The 24,955-nt window shown below is 36.3% G+C and overlaps 3 protein-coding genes across 3 annotated transcripts; all 3 read left to right on the top strand.

The window, feature by feature from the left end:
* Positions 1-877: 877 nt before the first annotated feature.
* Positions 878-4,650, top strand: LOC116164659 (protein farnesyltransferase/geranylgeranyltransferase type-1 subunit alpha). Its single transcript, XM_031478860.1, has 5 exons — positions 878-1,133; positions 1,194-1,317; positions 1,367-1,597; positions 3,857-4,057; positions 4,102-4,650. The coding sequence occupies exons 1-5, from the start codon at positions 1,001-1,003 to the stop codon at positions 4,406-4,408; spliced, it is 996 nt and encodes a 331-aa protein (XP_031334720.1). The 5' UTR covers positions 878-1,000; the 3' UTR covers positions 4,409-4,650.
* Positions 4,651-8,466: 3,816 nt separating this feature from the next.
* On the top strand, positions 8,467-9,864 carry LOC116163573. Its single transcript, XM_031477574.1, has 3 exons — positions 8,467-8,835; positions 8,892-9,162; positions 9,223-9,864. Exons 1-3 carry the CDS (start codon positions 8,652-8,654, stop codon positions 9,770-9,772), a joined length of 1,005 nt encoding a protein of 334 aa, XP_031333434.1. The 5' UTR covers positions 8,467-8,651; the 3' UTR covers positions 9,773-9,864.
* A 3,750-nt stretch (positions 9,865-13,614) lies between these two features.
* On the top strand, positions 13,615-23,465 carry LOC116163572 (delta-1-pyrroline-5-carboxylate synthase). Its single transcript, XM_031477573.1, has 7 exons — positions 13,615-13,852; positions 14,197-14,376; positions 21,038-21,181; positions 21,309-21,966; positions 22,011-22,510; positions 22,562-23,066; positions 23,116-23,465. The coding sequence occupies exons 1-7, from the start codon at positions 13,700-13,702 to the stop codon at positions 23,373-23,375; spliced, it is 2,400 nt and encodes a 799-aa protein (XP_031333433.1). The 5' UTR covers positions 13,615-13,699; the 3' UTR covers positions 23,376-23,465.
* Positions 23,466-24,955: the final 1,490 nt, after the last annotated feature.

Below are 24,955 nucleotides of genomic sequence, written 5' to 3'. Positions count from 1 at the left end.
AGAAATGCAGAAACCTAGTGGTGCAACTGGATCACCTTGTTGAACTCCCCAAGCGGAATGTATGATGTGTTCATATAGTATTTTAATTGTAAAGGATAACGATATTGTTGTACGAAAAAATGGTGATATTGAGGAATAAATTCCTTTACCATTTTTAGTAATTGAAGTCTCTTGATACAATTAAAAGCATTACGAAAATCTAACTTCAGAAAAATTTTGCATTCCTCGGTGTCTTTCTTGTTTAAAAAGGAACGTGCTGCATGAACCATAGCTTCAGCACCACCTTTGCTGCCATATCCTAATTGAAAAGGGCGAAGTTTAGCTCCAACTGGAACTTGAACAGATTGCTGACAATTTTACCAGCGATTCTTCGTAGAGTATTTCCAATTGCTCTTTGTCGAATTCCACCGTCTTTTTTTTTAAAGCGCAAAGCGAAGCACCGTATAGTCTACTGCAAACACTCACAAACTTTTCCACGGATCATTAAATCAATGATATCACCGATTGCTGATAAAAGACGACTAGATGATGTGTTGTTAACGATGGTAGTATAGTTATACCGGTATAAGCAGTTCCAAATAATCTTGACAATATTCCTAGATTCATACGTCAACTAGCAGCTATAAGCGAAGGAGTACGAGTTTGACGACACGTAAGAGCCTCATCTCAAATAAGTTTCTAGACGCAGACCTGTGTAGTGTATACGACCGTGCTTGTAATACATCGTCATCTTTACACTATGAATACATAACATACAGTGCCACGATCATCATGGCCGCCGTGCTTCACATGTTGCACACATAGTACAAGCGTAATACACTGAAACGGATAGCTAGCCACATCTTTTGGTGGTTAGTCGGGTCACTTAGCTGGCTGTCTAGACATTATAAGGATTTCACTATTTTCCTTTTAAAGGTTACTTTTGCACTTTTTTGCGTTATACACTTCTTTTGAAATATTAACAATTTTTTATATTTTTACATAATTTTTATTAATTGCAATGGGTGATAGTAGCAGTGATGACGAAAATGCTTGGGTTTTTTATAAGGATAGACCAGAATGGAAAGATGTAGACCCTGTACCACAAGATGATGGCAATGCCGATATTGCAGCTATACGATACACTGCAAAGTGTAATACATTAGTTTCTATATCCTATTGTCTGCCAATTTGCTACATGCTTTGTTTTTTAGTTAAAGATGTTTACGACTATTTTCGAGCGGTGTTAACAAAACAAGAAAAATCTGAAAGAGCCTTACAGTTAACAAAGGATGCTGCAGAACTAAATCCTGCAAATTACACAGTATGGCAATTTAGGTGAGTACATTTTTTCAGTATTTCTTAATCATTCTTGTGCCTATTTTAGACGAGATATTCTCAAAGCGTTAAATAAAGATTTATACGAAGAATTAGAATATAGTCAACACATAATTGACGAACACCCAAAGAACTATCAAGTGTGGCACCATAGACGTGTATTAGTTGAATGGCTTAAAGATGCTTCGAAAGAGTTGCACTTGACAGAACTAATTTTAAATGATGACGCAAAGAACTACCATGCTTGGCAACACAGGCAGTGGGCGATTAAAACTTTTAAGTAAGTTCAATTTTTATTGTGAGTTGGTATCTATTTTATGAGCGGATGGTGGCTTTCAATGTGTCTATTAATGGATAACTGCATACTCTTTTGTTGCATTTTTGTGATTTCTATTGTTGAGTCAAGGATCTGTTTTAACCAATGTTTCTATTACGTGATCAAAAATGAGTTGCTGTGGAGTCACCTTTGGAATTTTTGTTTCCATGGGACATCGTCTTAGACCATATAGTACATGGACTGCTATTCGCTCTATGCTTTCAATACAAAATAGGTGGTCACGGATAGGGGGCGCTGTAGTCGTGGGTATGTGAATCTCAGGGTAAACTAAAGTCGTGTAAACACCACTCGTATCACAAAAACAGCAGCTTCTGTAGCAATCAAGTCGTACGAGATGTTTTAAATGCTATTCTTTATCTTCTATACTTCCACAAATAAGAATAGGTTTAATTTTTTGGCATTTCTATGCGATTAATTATTTGACATTTGTTAATTTAAAGGTTGACAGTTCAAATCGTGTCGTGAACAACTTCGGATAGATTCGTTTACCCTGAAACTTATATACCCAGGCGATGTCCTTGACCAAATTTTAGTTGCAATTAGCAGTCCATGTACTATATGGTCTAAGGACATCGTACTTAACTTGAACTTCCAAAGGCAACTCGACAGCAACTCATTTTTGATCGCCCGTTATTTAGATCTGAACTGTTTTCGTTCGTGGAGCAGAATCAATTATATGTACAGACTTAAAAATGAAATTCCTGCAAATGTAAATATCTTTTTTGCTGTTTGTACTTTTACAATTTTGTTTCTTTTCAAAATTGCGAATTATATATAGGGAGATCACTTTAAAATGAAAGCTTTATGTACTATACTGAATTCATTATAAGAAGGTAGTAGATGGCGCTGTGTTTGAAGATAAGCACACACAGCAAAAATATAAAACGGCACCAAATTATTGTAAAGTAGAAATATCCAGCACTGTGAAAAGAAATTTAAAACTTTTGCATAGAAATTGAAATTTATAATGCTCGCCAGGAGAGAATGCCGGTCACGGAATACCTGATCCCGGTCTACAATCGTATGTTTATCATATTTAATCATACAACTGTAGACCTGCATCAAGTGTTCTGTGACTGGCATTCTTTCCTGGCGAGCCTAATAGCTAATGTAATGTGGACGATTTTGAAAATTATTTGTGTTGTATAGGTTCGGGTACCTGAAATTTTATCTTGGATAAATGAACGACAGATCCCATCCCATACTATAAAACCATTTTATAGGGAACCCATCATACAAGTGATCCATGGCTGCAGTTTATTCTCTGCAACACATCGTAGACGTCTAAGGTTTCTTCCTTTCCTTAAAAAAACAATTAGAAATGGACTACAATTTTTAGTGTTACACATACACCCGAATATTACAAATACAACGTTTTTTTAATAAAACGTGTTTCGTTTTTCATGCCAAACTGAGAGAGTGTAGGTATTTGTTTCATTTAATTAAATGTATTATAGGCTGTTTTTCTTTTTTTGCGTTCTGTAATTCAAAAATTGCTTTTTGATTAGTTTTTTGTATCGTGTTTAGCTTTGGCGGAATTATAAGGTTCTGTAGGATTATTTCCGTACTGCACAGTAAACTAGAGGCGTGATCTGCATTATTGTCATTTGAACCTCTGTAAAAGAGGTCTTTGCTATGTACAGGGTGTCCCAAATTTGAGGGTGAATATAGACTCTATTAGTGCCTACGTCACAGTCACGCAGAATATTTGATTTAATAGACTCGTCGACTACACAGTCGAATATTTTGACACAATTAGCCATATGGATTAAGGCTTACTAATTAAGTTCTTTTGGCAAGCTTATACTGATATTATACAAATTAAATAAGCATTTTGTCCTTCGGATTTCATAATAAACTTTAAAACAGTAAGTAAAATAGTAAGTAAAAGTGATTAATTGCTCTACAATTCAAAATTAAAGAATGGGCTTACAATGTAAATGAAGACAATGGTACGTGACGGTGCAATGGCCAAAACGGAATCAATGTTAAACATATCCTGGTGTGTACATTTTCACCCGTTGATTTTTCCTTATATTGCTCGACTTCTTACCTTGATAGAGTATTTTTTTAAGTGCGTATGTGGTGTTATTTTCTGTTGGTAGTTGATACTACTACTACAGTTGATACTGGTGTGACAACGGTCAGCTTTTGTAAATACGAGTACAATGATGGCAGTGATAGTATGTTTTTCTGTTTCAGTTTATTTGAGAATGAGCTTGCATATGTTGACCAACTTATTCAAGATGATATTCGTAATAATTCTGCTTGGAATCAAAGATATTTTGTGATTAATAATACCTCAGGGTTTACTTGTGAGGTACTAAAAAGTGAGATAAAATACACTTTAGAGAAAATTAAGATTGCTAAAGAAAATGAAAGCGCCTGGAATTATTTGCGAGGGTAAGTACCTATGTGTTTGACAAAGCTGAAACCTTTTTTTACAGTCTTTTACTGCATGATAAAGAAGGTTTGAGTAAAAATGAAACAGTTACGAACTACTGTGAGGAGTTGTATTCCTCTGGAAATCGTTCACCATTCCTTTTGGCATTCCTTGTGGATATGTGTGATGAACAAGTTTCTCAAGGAGGAGGTGACATGAGGTACACGTTAGAGAGAGCTGAAGAGTTATGTAATAGTCTAGCAAATCAATATGATAAAATTCGCACAAAGTATTGGCAGTACATGGCTGAGAAAATCAAAAATAAAGCGGAGGGTAAATCAGAACCCAGTCCACCTAGTGATGACAGTTAAAATTATGAACGTCAATTAATGTTGGATATTTGCTTAATTTGTATCTGTGTTTTGATGTTGGTGAAATTATAACTGGTAATACATCAAATATACTGCTTAATGTGATGTGTCTAAAATAAAGAGTAATGGTGCATTGTTAATTACATGTCATATTGCATTCCCATATGTTTTGAGCTTTGCATGTACATACTTAGATAATTGTGAAGCATTTTTAAAATCAAATAAAAATGTGGTTGACTTCATAATTTTGTTTTATATTGTACTTCTATCATGTGTGAGAGAATTACCGTTTACAGCTATTCCATTCGAACACAAACTTAACTTATGTCATCAAAATGTCATTTTGCTATTGTTATCCAACAACATAAAATTACAGTACGTACTTGTATATGTAAACAAAGTATACCTTTATAAAATGTATTTTTTTATTTACTTAACATTGTCCCATTTCATATGCAAGGTGTTTTTTTAAGATGGGCTATACGACAATGTAAAGGCGATGAGTTATTTAAAATGGGCGATAGGGAAATTTACATTGCATCAATTGTTTCAGTAATAGCTTCCTCGTGAATCACCTGCCACAGTACTGTAGAAATTGTTTCTAAATCAACAAATTTATCAAATCAGTAATAAACGTATTAGATAACAATCGATGCTAGAATTGTTTTCCACCGGCAACCAAACAATACCCGACACTTGGCACTGAATAGCTCTCATACCACTCAGCTACTGTGCCCACTCTTGTACAAATTTTACTACACAAACACCTTTTCGAGCAGCGGAATACATATTGCTGCTTCGTTGATGCAGTTTGAAGGATCAGATTGAGAACTGTCAGTGAAATAACTAAGCACAAGGCCAAGATTTGAGAATTGGCGCCATGTAAATTTCTTTATGGCCCATTTTAAATAACGCAACGCCGTTACATTGTCGTATGGCCCATCTTTAAAAAAAACGCCCTGTATAAAATGTGGTAATAATATCGTACTTACCTCAGACCATACGCTATAACAACTAGTACTAGCGGTATAACGGAAATTCTTGAAAGATACTGCATTTTTTTATACCAAGGTGCCACTTGGTACAGTTGTTCCTTAGAGCCATTTAAACGATTTGACCCGAAGAACACGTGACATTTTCCGTGTGGGTAGATTTTAAAGGGGGTGAGGGTGATTTATTGTAACATTTTTTTAAAAACTAAATATGGCCTAGAGACGAGATCTGGGTGTCGATTTCATATGATTTTAACCCGAGGAATCCAATGGTAGCGCCATAAATGTAATCCGGATACCGGAAGTCCGTGAAAAGCCGCCATTTTTAGAAAATGACAGACTTTTGATCGAATTATATTTTTAAGGCACACCGGGTCGTGTAAGGTGTCTAGACTTATGTTTTTGGGGTCAGGGCATTCATTTTTGATAACAAATATAATCTACTGGCATCGGAACTGCATGAGAGGCTTCCCTACTGCACTTTTTGAAGACGTCGCACGCGGTGAAACCCAAGATATTCCAAAGTTTTAATATATAAACTTATATTATTTTATTTAATAAAAATACACATTAACAAAACATAAGAGATATTAAAACATGGGGTAAAAAATGTATAAGCCTATGAAGAATCACCAAGTGCATCGCTGACCTCCTCTGAGATTGCCTTATCACCACTGAAAAGAAATTTTACATATAAATATTAAAGGTTCGGTAGTAAATTATATCGAAAGTATACAATATTCTTACCCTTTGTTTGAGCAATCTCCCATACATTTTTGGCATGCAGGGGACCATGGTAATCCGTGTCGCCGCAGCACGAGTTGGAGGAGCACATAAGGAGGGCGGCGTATGTTGCTGGCCATATCTGGGGATGTGCAAACCAGGTCATGAGAAGCTCTACAAGTCCAGAAGGATGGGGATGGACTCTTGAAGCCAAAGGCAGGAAGGTTCTGTAGTCCAAGCTGCCACAAGTGTGGAAGGCAGTCGGTGCTCTGAACAGGTGTGTGGCTACGCGACAGGCTGCGAGACCCTTCGGTGCAGCTGCCGGCGACACGGATTGCCATGTTCCCCTGCATGCCAAAAATGTATGGGAGATTGCTCAAACAAAGGGTAAGAATATTGTAAACTTTCGGATATACCTAATTTACTACCGAACCTTTAATATTTATACCGAGTGAATATTCCCAAAACGAACATAGGGAATTAACATGGGAAAAGGGTTTTTTGTAGATAGTTGCTCCCCATGTTAACTTAGAGGGTTGATCATGACACCAATCGAAAGAAGATTTTTGCCTCGTCTAATGATATAGGTACGAATTAGTTCATTTTCAGGTGTATTTCTCACTCTATTATCAAAAACTCGAGAAATCCACTTACCAAAATCATGTTTAGCCATGACTAAGACAAAAAGTAGATTCAAACGTCGAAATCAATATCAGTTTATGACGCCTGGCATTAATTTTTTTGTAAAATGCGGTTCACTGAGGAAAAAGTATTTATAATAAACGTTTACAGCGGAAATATTTACTCTAGTACGCGATATTTGTTTTCCGTGCATGTGAAAACCTATTTCAATTCGTTAGGAAATTTCCATGGCTTAACATGATTATGCTAATTGGATTTATTGCCGAATTTTTGATAAAATAATGAGAAATACACCTGAAAATAAGCTAATTCGTATATCATTAGATGAGAAAAAAATCTTCTTTTGATAGGTGCATTTACAAACCCTCTAAGTTAACATGGGGAGCAACGATCGGCAAAAAACGTTTTTCGCATGTTAATTTCCTACGTTCGGTTTTAAAATATTCACCCGGTATGTGAAATTCCTTTTCAGTGGTGATAACGCAATCTCAGAGGAGGTCAGCGATGTACTTGGTGATCCTTCATAGGCTTATAAATTTTTTACCCCATGTTTGAATATATTTTATGTTTTGTTAATGTGTATTTTTATTAAATAAAATATTACAAATTTATATAGGTATTAAAACTTTGGAATATCTTGGGTTTCACCGCGTGCGACGTCTTCAAAAAGTGCAGTAGGGAAGCCTCTCATGCAGATCCGATGCCAGTAGGTTATTTTTGTTATCATAAATGAATTCCCTGACCCCAAAAACATAACTCTAGACACCTTTCACGACCCGGTGTGCCTTAGATATATAATTCGATCAGCGCAGTCTGTCATTTTCTAAAAATGGCGGCTTTTCACGGACTTCCTGTATCGGGATTACATTTCTGGCGCTACCATTGGATTCCTCGGGTTAAAATCATACGAAATCGACACCCAGATCTCGTCTCTAGGCCATATTTAGTTTTTAAAAAAATGTTACAATAAATCACCCTCACCCCCTCTAAAATCTACCCACACGGAAAATGTCACGTGTTCTTCGGGCCAAATCGTCTAAATGGATCTAAGTAACAGCTGTACCAAATGGCACCTTGGTATAAGAAAATGCAGTACCTATCTTTTGGTATACCGCTAGTACTAAACGTGAACGTTTGTTTTGATCCAATCGGCAATCTCAGTCAATTTGACCGTTGAGAGGTAGGAAGTAAACATTAGTCAGTGGCGTAAGGTTTATTTATTTTTATGGGCAACAAAGTTTATGTTTTGTTTACATGAGCAAACGTAATAACATATCACTAAATATTTATGACCAAAAGCTGTATGTATTTGAAAGGTCCCTATTGATGTATGATAAGGTATGGTGATACTTCTAAGTGGAAACTTAGAAGGAAATCTAAACACATTAAAATGCGAAAATTCCCGTATGCACGTCTATGACTTCAAAACACATACGGATGAAAGGTTATGTTAGGTAATTCAATAATTCCACAAATAATACAGCTTTTCCCCATTTCAAAGGGCTCCCATAAATTAATACACCACAATCGAATAAGTCCTCCACTATAAAAACGCCTAAAAATTAAGGAATCACGTTTTAACGAAATAAACAAAATACCTATAAGTTCGTTTTTAAAGAGGAGCGATTTAATAGCGCCCGCGAAAAATCTGAATTGTGATTGGCTTATACGGCGCCGTTTTTACACAGACGCAATTTCAGGATCTTGACAATTCAGTTGACATCTTTATTCGCTGTGTCATTTGCATTGTGTTGTACGTATTTTATTTAATTTTGCCTTTTTCGTGTGTTTTAAGTCTTGTTCAAATTTCAATTATACAAATCAGTTCTTATTAGAACTAAACCGGGTACCTGTACTTGATTTTGTTGGTGCAAATACTTCGAAATATGGATTCCACGCCAAGTACAAGTAAAGCGAACATTTCACCTGTAAAAAGGCGTACGCGTCTTAATTTGGGGCATTTATCGATCTCAGAAAAGCAGTGCATACTCAACTTATATAAACAGATATTAACTGATGACCCTGGCACAAAGATGGTTACCATTGTTGCAAAAATTGCTGATGCCGCAGGTAAGAAACGAAATACACATTAAATGTTAATTTAACACACACACTTTTTTATATAGGAATTGCAAAATCCACGGTTTACCGAACAATAAAGGAGTATAAGAAAACGGGAGCTGTAACTCCTTCTAAACGTTCGGGGGGTCGCCCACCTTTGGTATCGCAATTTGAGGAAAGCACAAAAACATCAGTTCGTCAAATTATTCACAACTTTTTCTACCACAGTGAACTTCCCACTTTGGACAAAATCTTAAAAGAAATTAATAGTCGTGAGGATTTACCACAAATGTGTCGTTCATCTTTATATAAATTAATGAAGCAAATTAATTTTAAGTAAGTTTTCTTTTATTTATTTTCGAATGTGGTATTAACACGTACATGCATTCTTTACAGATATTTAAAACGCAGTCGTAAAAGTGTTCTAATTGAACGAGACGACATAATAAGATGGAGACGAAAGTATTTAAAAGCTATTAAACAATATAGGAACGAAGGACGAGCCATATATTACTTAGATGAAACATGGTTAAATGAAGGCCATACAAAACAGAAAGTGTGGACTGATGATACCATTCGTACTCGACGACAAGCGTTTGTGGAAGGATTGTCTACCGGTTTAAAAAATCCTTCTGGAAAAGGGAAACGTCTCATTATTTTACATGTTGGCTCTGAGAACGGTTTTGTAAACGAGGGTCTACTACTTTTTGAAGGCAGAAAAACATCCGATTATCATGAAGAAATGAATGCGGAAGTGTTTGAAGAATGGTTTGCATCTTTCTTAGTGAAAATTCCTGAAAATGCTGTAATTGTTATGGACAATGCACCATACCAGGAAGATAAAATGTGTAATTTAGATGGTATAATGGATAACATTATAGAAATTTCAGTTGATACCAATGAGGACAGCAGTTTTGGTGAAAGTTCTGATGAAGGTGGTAACTAAATTACCATGTTATGTATTAATCCATTAAAGGCTGTTATAAATTCATTGTTAATTAATTGTAAATAAATAAATCACGTAATTAAATTTACTTTACAATATATTGTAACTATCACCTTTTGATTTTATAAAATGATTGCATTTATGTCTACATAATAAATACAATTTCTTTTAAGTCAAATGTGTAGTGTATGAAATTTTCGAACTGCAGCCGCCAAGCTTTCACTATTTTTTAAATATTCTTTAATAATGAAGACACGTTGTTCTATCGTGTAACGCTCCATTTTTAATAACCCTATACTGTTAGCTGTCAAATTGCTTTTTTTTCAGGGTTGCCAACACTTCACCGCACAAATGGCGGCAAATTCAAATCTTGCGTTAATTTTGGGACACCCGTTAGAATAGTATATTGAAAGACAAGTGTTACAATGCGACCTATTGTAATACGACTATCTTGTGGCACGAGTGGCGACGCGAAGCGTAGCCACGAGTGTCCGCAAGATAGGAGTATTACAATAAAGCATTGTAACACGCGTTTTTCATACTATTTTTTCTATTTCGGTGCTTTAATTTAATTAAAAAAATCATTATCAGAAACTATAGTGAACATTAGAACTAACATGTTTTATGTTGGGAACACTTTTTATGCCGTTAAGATTTAGGTTGGCAGCGTAGTAAGACTGACATTTTGAAGTTCAAACATGGAAGTACCCAACGAAGTACCTACTTGTACCATAGATAATTATTATCTATGACTTGTACTAACTAGTAACTGCCAACTTAAGAGATTAGTTACCAAAAAAAAACGACTATAATCACTGTCTTTGTACAACTGTTTTCGGCCGAAAACAGTTGTACAAAATCATCATTGTGACACCGAAATAGAAAAAAAATATTGTATACAAAGTGCCACCATGCTCAGAAAAGCTTCCCTCGTCAAAATACCTTCAGACTCAATGCGCGAAATTCAACTTCGCGCTCTTGTTATATAAATAACTATTAAATATCCTGAACAGAAATACTGTTACACAACACGCTATTTTTCACTGTTTTCACGTTTTCGCGCACGAATTAACCGTTAAAAAATCTAGTACTTATCGTACTTCGAAATTTGTCAAAAAATGACAGGTTTGTTTGACAGTTGTACAAAAAATTTTATAGTCTAACAGAATCTAATTTTCTACAGAATACAGTTGATCCGGTACGATCATTTAGAAATGTTATTGTTTTTTGTTGAAAAAGATTTTAAAAAACTTAATTTCAAAAATTAACAATTTTTTACCCAAAATAGTCCTGCAACCTTCATTTTCATACCTAACTTTCTGTCCGGAAATTTTAGTTTCCATAACAGACGCATAGATATATGTCATATGTCCATGCACAGACGCAGAGCAGACTACGTTTCCTGTCGCTTGTCACGTTACTGGCCGCACCTGTCACTTTACCGAACGCACCGTCACTTTACCGGCCGCATCTGTGACATTGCTAAACGTCTATCATGCCTCCTGTCATCATTGACAAATTTACATCAATCAACAGTTCTATATGAAAATTGAAATTTTATAATAAAATACAATTTCGGGTAAAATTTAATACAAAACTCGTCAGTAAAATGACATTACTTAATTGGGAAATTAAAGTACTCGGCCAGGAAGGGGCCTCGGACTTCAATGTTTCCTCGACAGTAATGTGTTATTTTCCGGACTTTTATGTAATAGCAAAGAGTATACTCTTTGGTAATAGTTATTTACATAATAATTCATGAAAGTGGTCGTTTACATGACGCGGAGGCTTATCGAAAAGTACGAGGACGCGCAGCGTCCGAGTATCTTTTTAATGCCTCCAAGTCATGTGGACTCACTTTCATGACATATTATGTATAAAATTGTACCTGAAATCGCAACATGTAGATAACTTTTCCAAATGAAATTATTCGTATGTGTGAAATTTTGATACCTAATCACGCATGCTCAAATCACTTTATTTAATTGTTTCCATAGAGATTTCCAAACAATCAGTGTCATTTTTAATGCAGTTTGCAGTTTATGCTTCGTACTTTTCAACTATACAGTCTTTATAACTAGGTACAAAAGCAGGTATCAGTGAAGAAGAGTACCACGCGAGACGTTGCTATAATGTAGCCGAAGCTGCGGCCGCCGTAGTGCAAGATTCGCTCCCCACAAAGTCAAGAAAGAGGTACGAAAAGGCGTACAAACCTTTTAATGACTGATGGCGCAAACTAAATGAATAATTACTTCCACACATATCCCATTAATTGTTAGTAATTAAAAAAAACCATTATCCTTTGTGTAGGTATATTAATATTTAAAAATATCCACATAGTCTGCATTATAATTATCCTATCGTTGATTGAATAACTTATTCAATGAACAATCTAATTGTTATTTGCATGTACTAGACTGTAATGGGACTCAGGCAAAACTGTTACAGTACTAGTCAGGTAAAGATCAACTATTAATGTCAAAATAGCCCTGAAATTTAGATTTTCTTGACGGTTTCAAGTAAATACCTATTATTACTAAGTAAAATTCATTCGATCTTTTTGAAAATGCGTATTTGGTAAATTTTTTATAACAAGCAAATTATGTATATTTTGGTTTCTGCATCTTATTTGATAGTCATTACCTATACGGTCACCGGGAACAAAACATAGCGTATACAGGGTGTTCAGCGAGGAATGGGACAGCGCGATATCTCGGGAACGAATTATGCAGATTTTAAAATTCTTAAAATTTTGTTATAAATGTGCTATGAATGTATGCTAGGGCATATACAATTTTTTTTAATTCAATGTGTCACCGCCAGCGTCATTGGTAAAGGTCCCTTCTGGACAATTGCTTTGTCGTATGTTTTTATCTTAGAAAATAAAAACCATCTTCAGACATACGCAAAACATTTTTGAGTTACTTGGGATCTTCATCTTCTAACTGTTCATATCGTATACACGGAGTTCTACGCTAAATCCATGTTCCTATTCAACATTTTATCCGCCTTGCACAATTTGTCTTTTTTTCCTCGTCGAACTACCCCAGCAGTTATTTAACTGTTATTTAACCATTGTAGGTAGTCGTAATAGTTAGGAAACAAATTTTGTCAGTGGGAGGTTAGAAAAAGACGACTACCTAACCTAATGGTTGTGGAGAAATCCAATGTACCTACTCCGGATACTTCGTAAGACGTGGAGGTAAATTGGTTGTTACTTATATCTTGATAGGTATGTAAGTCTTTGATCGAAAATATTTATTCGTTACCACTTAGAACTTTTTTCTCAGTATATACGTCAGTGTTTTGTAAAATGTGGTAATAAAGTTACGTCAATGGTAGATAACCTCATAACAAAATGTAAGTACTTATATAGATTTATTTACCGTCTATATGATGGAGTGCAAGTAAGAATGTATAGGTATTCTATAATCTTTATATAATGGCTGAGTGAATTATGGGCTGTTAGTACTTATGTATCGATCAAAATTATGTGAATACTGTTAGAATACCAACACTCACTACAAACTTATTTGCAGCAAATGATCTCATATATGTAACTATAAAATCTGAAATATGTTTACACATTCCAAACCACCAAAAGTCTAACTTGCTGATCAAAAATGCCTTTGAAATTTATATTCCAAAGATCGTTGTCCAAATGCAAAATCCATCATGACAATTAAAATGTTTATCTGATATTTAATTTATTTAATAACTTAGAAAAACAAATTTGATTAATAAATATGTACCTACTCGAGATACTGATTTCAATGCTTCAAGTTGAGTAAAACCGTTCACGTGTAATAATATGTCAACGTTCATGTTCCAGAGTTCGATAAACATAATCGTCATGATTATTGTTATCTAAAGACAGTTTGTAAACGTTTCTTTTGTCAGTCATCGGACAATCGTTCGCATTTGAACATGTTTCGTTACAAAATTTTCGACAGTGGACGTTTGCTTGTGTATAATAAAATAGAAAAGTGTAGGCATTCAGGGCGCATATTTACTCTATCCGGATATTATAAAAGATGTACCTCCACTTCTGCAAGACTGTGGAGACCTGTATTAACTCAAGTAAGCTATATGCAACTGGATTCATCGAAGTTTGATTACCAAGTTGAGCAGAATCGTGTCAGTAGGCACTGGAAACTCAGAATCATTGAAATGCTTTGCTTCCGATCTAAGGAGCTTTTTTTTTCAAATTACCTATAAGGGATGAATGAAAGTTACTATTCCTATCATAATTACTTAAAACTAAGAGACCATGAGGTTCTGCTTCCACCAGAAGGCTATCTAACGATGTGTTTACGGAAGTTTTTATTAAAATCTGGGGTCAGCAGCAGATAAAAAAGGTTGCTTGTAGATACGCTAACATTACGTTTGTTTTATTTGTTCGCACCTCACTTTGCTAATTTCAGGCGAATTACGATTCAAAGCGAAATAATCAAATTGTTAATGAGAAGAAGCAGTCTACCTTCACCGAAAGGAGCCATCTAAAATATGCAAGAAGATTGGTAATTAAATTAGGCACTGCAGTACTTACAAGGGAAGATGAAGCTGGGATTGCCCTGGGACGCCTAGCATCTATTGTTGAGCAGGTATAAACACACCATTCTTTTAAATTTATTGTATGTAATTTCATGGCCGCGTTAATTACAAAAATAACAAACCACGTGTAAAGCGCATCTAGAAAAGCGGCAGGGCGACGTGACCCTACGGGAGTCATCTCTTTGTTTTGCCGCTTAGTAATTGTCATACTAATCTCAGGAACAAATCCAGATAATGTTCATGCACAACAAATATTTTTTTTATTTAGATACATTTTTAAAATTTCCATCTTCATCTTCATTGCCCCTCTCCGTTTGTTATTGCTTTAGCATATTCCGAGTAGATCTAGGTTGGTTCATTTAAATTCTTTTAAAACATTTTTCGTTAACGCAGTGTATGTTCTAAACCTCCATGTTCCACGTCTCTGATGCGCAGGTATTGCATTTTGATTTGTTTGTATGTTTCTTCTCATTTCTATGTTTCGTCTTCATTACCTATTCCGCGAACGTTTACCGAGCAGTGTTTGGCAGATGTTTCATGCTTGCTGCCAGCTTTGAAGTCTTCTCTTGAGGTGATCGTTGGTTTAGGTATTATTCTTTCTTTCTTTGTTGAGTCATACACGGTTCCCGTGGGTCTCGGTCCCATATTCTGCATCCATTCTGTATTTATCTTCGTTTATGATGTATTTCACATAAGCACAATGTCTTACTTCTCTTGCAATTTTGATATGACTAAGTAACATTTTTTGCTGTTCCATTACATGTTTGGGCAAATATAGTCCTTGGTCTCTTTGCTATTATAAGTTATCGAAATACAGGCTGCTTTGTACTTGCAATAATTCTTGTATTCCGTTTTTTACTAATCACAATCGAACATACAAGTTGACGCACCGGCGCCGGCGTCTGCTGTTATTAATCCGTCATATCTAGATACGCCTTGTAAATTCCTCCTCCCCGCCAACTACAAATAATAGAGTAACAGAAAAGTAGTACATTTTACACTCCTCTACGTGAATGTTACATTACTTCAGACGGCGGATAATGTGGTTGAATGTTCCAAAACTAAGGTAGAAAAACTGAAGCCTGTAATATTACTTTGGAAAGCAGTAGTAGGTACTACTTTCCCATGGAATTAATGTTTTAACGGTCAATAATTGCAACTCAAAAATATTAATGTTGATTGTTGTGTAATGTCATTTATAGTACCCATAACCACAGATTAAAAACAGTTTATTTTCCATAACAAACCAATCATTATCAGCTTGCATTAAGTACTTGATTTTTTATAGTACCTGATAATAACAGATGTTGACATTATTTAATGCATGTATGGTATAGGCAGGTTATTATTATATGTAATCAAAGATAATACATTTTTCTGACTAGCCATGGAGATCACAATATTCTCTCCCACTTTTAAGGAAAGAATAATATTCTAATAGTTTAGCAAACTTGTCAATGTCGACATTCCTTTCGATAAATGTCGAGCAAAGCAATCCTATATTCAGTGGTAGTAATTCATTTTTCGTGTTCCATTGAAACCAGGATGCTTTTAGACTTATTTGATTCTTTTAATCTAACAAATAAAAACAGTACTGCTACAAGAATTCATGTTAATATTAACAATGTAATCTCGAAATCGGCGATAGATTATTTGGTAACTTCGATCCCCACCAATTATTATGCCTATACAACAACTAATCTACACTTATCCGATCACTTTGCTAATGTGATCGTGATATCACAGCATTTTCTTGCGCAAAGTAATGACAAAAAAGAGACCAAAGTGTGTACATCTCGCGTAACCACTAATAACAATTTAGACAACTTCAAATCAACCCTTGCACTTGTGAACTGGGAGAATGTATGGGAGTGCGATGATGTAGACTCGGCTTTTCAATTATTTTTTGAGACAATTCTATGGTTATTCAATCTTATATGTCCCGTTATAACCAAAGTGGTAACAACCAGAAGTACTGGGCAAGGACCAAGGTGGTTTACATCCGAATTAGCAATTGCTAGGAACGATCTAAAACACCACTTCTCGCAACTAAAATCTTGTGATTCCCAGTGCGTGTTCAAACACTACAACTTAAAAAAGCGAAGATATAAGCAACAAGTTAAACATTAAGCTAAACGCACATACTATCAAAAGGTTATATCAGACTCACAGAATAAACCCAAAACCCTGTGGACAATGGTGAATCGTGAAACTGGGCGAAATCGTGAAAAAAGTAGAATTGCACTAAATCATGAAAATACACTAATAACTCACACACAGCAAATTTCTAACTTATTTGGAACATACTTTTCAACAATAGCTTTGGACCTGACCAATAAGCACTTTGACAAAAACACGACATGCTCTGTTACACTAGACAACAGAATTAGTCAATCAATCTACGTCTATCCAATAACACAACACGAACTAAATCGTACATTGGATTCCCTAAAAAACACCTCGTCATCAGGAGAAGACGGTATCTCTGTGAAAATCTTGCGACACATTTGGACGTCCATTGCACCTGTCATACTACATCTATATAACAAATCATTAGCCTGTGGAACTTTCCCCGGCTCACTAAAAACTGCTCGTGTAATTGTGTTATACAAGAAGGGGGATCCGACAAGTATTGAAAATTACAGACCAATATCATTGTTGAGTATTTTCTCCAAGCTCTTGGAAAAAATTATCTCCAATCGATTAACATCATTTATAAATAAATTTAAAATCTTGCCAGCCTGTCAGCATGGCTTTCGGTCAGGGATGTCTACTGAAAGCGCAGCGTTCGATCTACTAACACATCTGTACACAGAACTAGACAAAAGGAAACTGATCAACGTTCTACTGTTTGACATCAGTCGTGCCTTTGATACCATCCAAACAGAATGTATCTGTTATAAACTCGAACATCTGGGTGTTAGGGGACCGTTGCTCGCGTGGATAAGATCTTTCTTGACGGGAAGACAACTATACATGGACATAGAAAATGTGCCATCTAGATCTAGGACGTTTGAAGTATCTTTGGGTGTTCCTCAAGGATCAGTGCTTGGTCCTCTGCTATTTTTGTTATACTGTGCTGACCTTCCAAAGTTCGTAAAAATTAGTAAATTGGTAGGTTTCGCTGATGATACTACAATTGTGGTCTCGGCCGATACCTCAAATGATTTACTTACTTTAACCAATCTTGCCATGAAGGAATTTAAAAACTGGTGTTGTGTAAATAAACTTGTTTTAAATGTTGAAAAGACCGTATGTCTCCAGTTTGGGAAGATGAGGCCATCAAATGAAACCAATATAAGACTTAGTGCAAAGTTTTTGGGTATTTTTATTGACGATGAGTTATCGTGGCGCCAACAAATAGACCATGTTTGTAAAAAACTTAACAAGACTTTTTATGTGCTGTTAAACTTAAAATCGAGTTTAGATCAAAACGCTCTACTCACAATATACTATGCTCTGGCATACCCCATCTAGCATACGGTGTAATAGCATGGGGTGCAGCTGGGGAGTGTAGTAGAGTATTTACATTACAAAAAAGACTTGTTCGACTAATATTTAATATTAAGCCCCTAACTTCACATAAAAACAGTTTTATTGCCATCAAAATGCTTACATTTCCAAGCATTTATATTTATAAGTCAAGCATGTTTGTCCATAAAAATCCTAAATACTTTACCCAATTGAATGCTAATCATGACTATAAGACAAGAAACTCTGATATCCTCACTATTCCCGTTCACCGTACGACCAAATTCGAAAAAGGACCATTGTACAATTGCATAAAAATATATAATTCCCTTCCATCTACTATTAAAAATTTGAAAAGCGACATGGCATTTAAAACGGCACTAAAAAGTTTTTTAGTGCACAATTGTTTCTATAAAACAAGCGATTTGTATACACTGTGATTTATATTGACCAACTGTGATACGACATATTTTTAATGTGTTTTTTAATGTGTTTTTTAACGTGTTTTTAATGTGTTTTTGTTAATATTAGTGACTATGTATGTCAATGTATATTGATCACAGGCAATAAATATATTATTATTATTATTATTATATATTATCATTGTATAGTTTGGATAGCATTATGACACTTTAACAGTTTAGGTGGCAACAGAAACGACCAGCTTGCAAGATTCGCTACTCGTTTTATGTTTCAGCGTAATACTGACTTGTGTTTTAACCAATCACAGTGAAGATCAAAGCTTCCCTATGCTTTCTACCGCTACCTTCTTAAAATGAATACAGTATAGTGGTTTTTTCACTTAATTCATTTTCGAACCAATTATCGCATTATCCTTTCCCATATGACTACTTTGACGTCTGTCAATAATTGATTAGTTTGGTGACTGTCTTGTTCGTTAAATTGTCCTGCCGAATTACACTCGAGGTTTGTATTTAAATCGAGTAAATTTGGGTTGTGGCACTTCAAATCTGTTTCCTGCGGTGTCGCATTTTTATTAGTTGACAGTTTTTCTCGTCTAATTGCTAGGCAACCGATTTTCATTACCTAAACAACCCAAATTTACTCGGTAAAATACAAACCTCTTGTGCAATTATAAGTGACAAAAGTGAGCATTCCGCCCCTGCTAGCTATTTGAATTTACCTTACATCATCAGGTAGTGCCGCCAAGGACGAGATGTCCATGAACCTAGCAGAGCAAGGTCAGCACAACACAATCAAACATATTGCATAATTAGGTGCTAATTAGGTGCTAATTAAGTGCCCTATTCCCAAACTAAATGCACCTTTTTTTTAAATTATTACCAGCTGCATATGAACTCATCAGAGCACTACCTCAAAAAACCAAGAAAATGAAAAGTGAACTAACTATAATTAGTTGCTAATTAAGTGTCATATTCCCGAATTAAATGCACCTTTTTTTAAATTATGACATGTTCTGCCAGGTTCTTATAAACTGAACGTTATGAGGAAATTACTGCCTGCCAAATTCAAAAAGATGTTGTGTACTGTCACTTTTCGTCCCTCATTGCATTTTAATACTTCTGGGAGAAAAAGTGACACTTTAGACCCTTAAACGAATGGCAAAACACGTTCATTTAGTCCACGGAGTACAAAAAAGAAATTTTGAATTCGGTAATAGTTTTAATAGTTTTATTTTTATATTCCAAGTGCCTGCAGGTGTACTAAATTTCATTTAAATGCTTTCGTAAATAAGAAAGTTGGCATGCGCAAAACAATATTTTTAAAACGTTTCCAGTTTTACTTATACTCGTAGTGTCATAGTTTCATTTAAATATCTTTATGAATAAAAAAGTTAGCATCGCACATGCGTTAAACGAAATTTTTAACACTGCGCATGCGCAAAACCACAAAATTGTGTCGCACGGGATCCTTGGACCAAGCCCTTTCAAATGAGCCCCATACACAATTTATTTCGCAGTTACTAATTTTAATTTCATTTGATCTTAAGACAATATTCAAGAATTAAGTTTTTAGTATATTTTGCTTAAAGAGCTTTTTAATTCCCAGTCAATTTTCAATTTCAATTTAATTCGGGAATAGGGCACTTAATTAGCACCTAATTATAGTTAGTTCACTTTTCATTTTCTTGGTTTTTTGAGGTAGCGCTCTGATGAGTTCATATGCACCCGATAGAACATGCAATAATTTAAAAAAAAGGAGCATTTAATTCGGGGATAGAGCACTTAATTAGCACCTAATTATAGTTAGTTCACTTTTCATTGTCTTGGTTTTTTGAGGTAGCGTTCTGCTGAGTTCAATTATCAACCTGACAAAACTTGTAATAATTAAAAAAAAAGGAGCATTTAATTCGGGAATAGGGCACTTAATTAGCACCTAATTATGCAATATGTTTGATTGTGTTCTGCTTTCTTTGCTCTGCCAGGTTCATGGACATAAGGACGAGGTTAATTTTCCTCGATTTTTCGGTGGCCAATGAAGGATTTCGCCTATAACGTAGGTAGGTCACCCGATGACACTAAGCTAAGTATAGCCCTTTGCCCTCCTCCGACGGTCACCTGTAGCCAATTCCACTGGGACAAGACCTCGGGAAATAAATTGAACTAATGGCAAGTGTGTTATCGAAGTTTTTATGAGCAATGGTGCCCTAGGGCCTAGGGACATTAAACTTATTTGGTAGATAACATCATTTGTGAATTTATTTCCATGGAAAATAATTGCCAGATCACACAAATCGCAACAACTTTGATCGTCATCATAACCAACCTGAAGAGCGGTTACGTGAAATTTGCATTGGTACCTCTCCATTGTGAGAAAGCTGCGTTTATATTTGGGTCAAATTTATGTCAATATTGTTTTCAGGATTCATCAGTTTTTCTGCAACCCGTTGTAATGTGATGAGTTTCTCCACATTCTGAACACCTTGGTTTTCTTCTTCCCTGAGCAACTCTGGATTATTTGCGGTATTAATTTCGCCATCGTTTTCATCTTTAGTTTCAAGTAGTGTTCGTATGCGGTCGGGGAATTAAAAATAGCAAATGAGCGAACTACAAAACTTTCGAACAACTATCCCTCATATGTAATGCATAATTGCTCTTTAGAAATGCTTTTCAACGATACCGATTATAAGGGGTTATTGTGAAAAATATCCAAAAATTGCAATTAACACCAGCAATTTTGACCACCATATTGGTCCAAATCAATAATATTCACGCTTATTTTAGAAATGTTGAACCTGACTTATTTATTCACTTGTAGGTGGCTGAATGTCAAAACTCTGGACGAGAATGTCTTATGGTCACAAGCGGTGCTGTTGCTTTCGGGAAACAAAAGCTAACTCAAGAACTCCTTATGTCTTTGTCGATGAGAGAAACGTTGTCACCCAAAGATCATACAAGAGAAGTAAGTTTATTTTTACTTGTTCTTCATAACTAAATTATAGCATGTAATCAATGTTTTCGGCCGAAGTTTAAAACTGCAATTATTTCTTGTAAACCACTACAAAACACATATTACATTTTCTTCACAGGAAGCTCACACACTTCTTGAACCAAGAGCAGCCGCTGCCGTAGGTCAATCTGGATTAATGTCTCTGTACGATGCCATGTTTGCGCAATACGGTGTCAAAATTGCACAAGTTTTGGTAACCAAACATGACTTTTATAACGACTCGACTCGGACAAACTTGTACAGTACATTATCCGAATTGATTAGTTTAAATATCGTGCCAATTATCAACACCAACGACGCTGTGGAACCACCACCCCAATCCGATGAACCGGTTGATGGAAAAGGCGCAAAGCGTGGTTTGCGAATTAAAGATAATGATAGTTTAGCTGCTATGCTGGCAGCTGAGATAAATGCGGATTTGTTAATTCTTATGTCAGATGTAGATGGTATATACACAAAGCCACCTTGGGAGGAAGGTGCGCGGTTTATACATACTTTTACTTCTGATCTTCGAAACACAATCGTTTATGGAACTAAATCTAAGGTAGGAACTGGAGGTATGGATTCTAAAGTCAACGCGGCTACTTGGGCCATCGATCGCGGCGTAACCGTAGTTATATGTAATGGCATGTTGGAGAAAGGTATAGAAACAATTTTATCAGGACGGAAAGTAGGTACCTTTTTTACCGACTCGAGTTTGTCAGGAGCACCATCCGTAGACGTTATGGCTGAAAATGGTAAAATTAACGTAAATTTAAAGACAACTAATTTTCTCTTTCAGCACGCAATGGAGGACGAAAACTGCAAACTCTTACGCCGGATAGCAGGGCAGCGTGCGTACAGATGTTAGCGGACCTTTTGATTTCTAGACAAAAGGAAATATTAGAAGCTAATCAATTGGACATGGTAGAAGCCGAGAAAACAGGTCTTTCAAGTGCTTTGCTTAGCAGGCTGTCGTTAACTCCTGCAAAACTAAAAGACCTAGCAATTGGACTGAAGCAAATTGCGGATTCCAGCAGCAACATAGTAGGACGGGTATTGCGAAGAACAAAATTATCCGACGGATTACTCCTTAAGCAAATCACAGTTCCGATTGGAGTTCTACTGGTAATATTTGAATCACGACCCGACACACTACCACAGGTTGTTTCGCTTGCAATTGCGTCGGGTAATGGTTTGCTACTGAAAGGAGGAAAAGAAGCATGGCACAGCAACAGAGCACTGATGAACCTTGTTCGGGAAGCTCTTCGATTAGTGGACGCAGAAAACGCAATATCTTTGGTAACGCACTTTTAATTTTCGACTTCCCATCTGTATCAGTTTCATTATTAGGTTTCTACAAGGGAAGAGGTTAGTGATCTGCTCACTATGGAAAATTACATAGATCTTATTATACCTCGTGGATCTAGTGAATTGGTTCGCACTATAATGTCTCAAAGTCAAAACATTCCGGTTTTGGGACATGCAGATGGTATTTGCCATGTATACGTTGATAAAGATGCAGACTTGCAAAAATCTCTCAAGGTAATACGAGATTCAAAATGCAACTATCCTGCGGCTTGCAATGCGTTGGAAACCCTGTTAATACACGAGGACCTTATGAAAACGCCGTTCTTCAATGACGTTTGTAATATGTTAAAGAAAGAAAGTGTAAAAATATATTCGGGCCCACAACTATCGCAGTTGCTAACATTCGGTCCGCCACAAGCCAAAACATTGAAACACGAATATGGCTGCTTGGAGTGTTGTATAGAAGTAGTTAAGAATTTAGACGAGGCTATACATCATATACATACGTATGGAAGTTCGCACACAGACGTGATTTTAACTGAAAACGGTAATAAACCTGTTTTGTGGCACTGGATGTTTAATGAGTAATTTTGCAGAGGAAACGGCGGACAGCTTTTTAAAAAAAGTTGATAGTGCTTGCGTTTTTCACAATGTAAGTTCAAGATTTTCGGACGGGTATAGATTTGGCTTAGGTGCAGAAGTGGGTATCAGTACCTCAAGGATACACGCTCGTGGTCCTGTGGGCGTCGAAGGTCTGTTGACTACGAAGTGGGTTCTTACAGGAGATGGCCATGCCGTAGCCGATTTTGCAGAAGGTGGGGGATGTAAATGGCTACACGAACAACTGCCTGTTTAGGATATAATAAAGAACTTAACATTGTACATAATTTTTACAGAAAGGCGGCATTAAGTACCGTACAATAAAGCTATGACGAATTTTGTGATACTATAGGTGTAAATATCACTGAACAGTGAACAAGTTGCCTACCATTATTGGTATGCACTGAGAATGACTGTTGGTAGGTATATTCATTTTTTTTCATCAATTGTTCTGTACTACTCTTACATATGGTAATAACCTTTATTTTCCGAAACGGCGAAATCTTCTCTATTTGGTTTGAAACCTAGTCTTCTTCTTCATCTCATTAGTTTTATTCCTCCAAATGTTAAAGTACGTCTTAACAATGTACGTTGCTTGCTACTGTGTAACTACTATCATAACTTGTTCGAGTCGATCACCATACCCATGTCCGTTTTCCTTTCTGTTAGGGACCCGTCTGTAAACCACACGAGTCCTTCAGCTTTGAGGAACGGGAAACCCGAGTTCAGCCATTGCTCCCTATCCAGGAGAATGACTTTATAACACTTTGGTCTTAGGTAGGATAACCCGGATCACATCTTTTCTTGCGAGGAGGGGATCGGATCTGAGGGTTTCTTCGCTCAATGTGCCCTTTCAGGTCAGGCGGGAGTCAATCATGACTCCCAGATATTTAACTGACTTGGTTAGATTCAGTTGACGCCCTCGGAGAGTGAGCCCATCAAGGTCCGCTCTCCTATTCGTAAATGGAACAACCTATGTCTTTTCCGGGTTAACGGAAAGACCATGGCTACTGCACCACCTATTCACCTGTTCAAGAGCCCCCTGCATGAGCTCTTTCACGGTGTTTGGAAACTTCCCAGTTATGACGATCGCGTATCGCTGTGGATACGCTCCCCCCTCGTTCAGGGTGCGGAGGAGCCCGTCTAGTACCAGGCATCACAGCAGTGGAGACAACACCCCGCCCTGCCGACATCCTCTATTGACCGATGAGCTCATCTCCGTCATCTCAATTGAGGATATAATGACTCTGCTTCCGAGCATAGCCCGGATCCATCTTACAATTTATTGACCCATCAATACCAAAGCTTTCAGCAGCCTCACTAATTGAATGGAACGTGATGCACCCTCGATATCTAAAAATGCCTCCTCCATTTTTAGAAGAAACGATGATAGGCTGATGGGCCTGTAGCCTTTCGCGGTTTCGCCATGTCATATTTATCACGACTCGGCTTAGGTAGGTATCCAACTCTTGCTTTCCTCCAGTTTTCGGGGATATACCCTAAAGCTATTTACTTAATCTCAATACATCTACAAATAAGTTGATATTACGGGAAAAAATTCGTACGTATACGAGTAGTAGGAAGTACAAGTCAAACATATAAGGCACGTTTACCTTCCATTAAACGTTGACGCCAAGAAGTGAGCTCAGTTCTCGAATCTAAAAATCTGCAAACAAGAGCAACCCCAAACCACCCAAGCCGCAGAGCTCGGTACACAATTAATTGACCAATGCCTTGCTTTACTCGTAGTAAGCTTCTATCACAGGTACGGTACTTAATCGGACAACCTTTCCAGAAGGAAGTGACAGTCTACAATAACATTCGCATGTCTAACTC

The sequence above is a fragment of the Photinus pyralis genome, unplaced genomic scaffold, assembly GCF_008802855.1.
Source record: "Photinus pyralis isolate 1611_PpyrPB1 unplaced genomic scaffold, Ppyr1.3 Ppyr1.4_LG2, whole genome shotgun sequence".
Taxonomy (NCBI): domain Eukaryota; kingdom Metazoa; phylum Arthropoda; class Insecta; order Coleoptera; family Lampyridae; genus Photinus; species Photinus pyralis.
The sequence above is the reverse complement of the archived record's forward strand: the minus strand, read 5'-3'. Positions and strand labels throughout refer to the sequence as shown.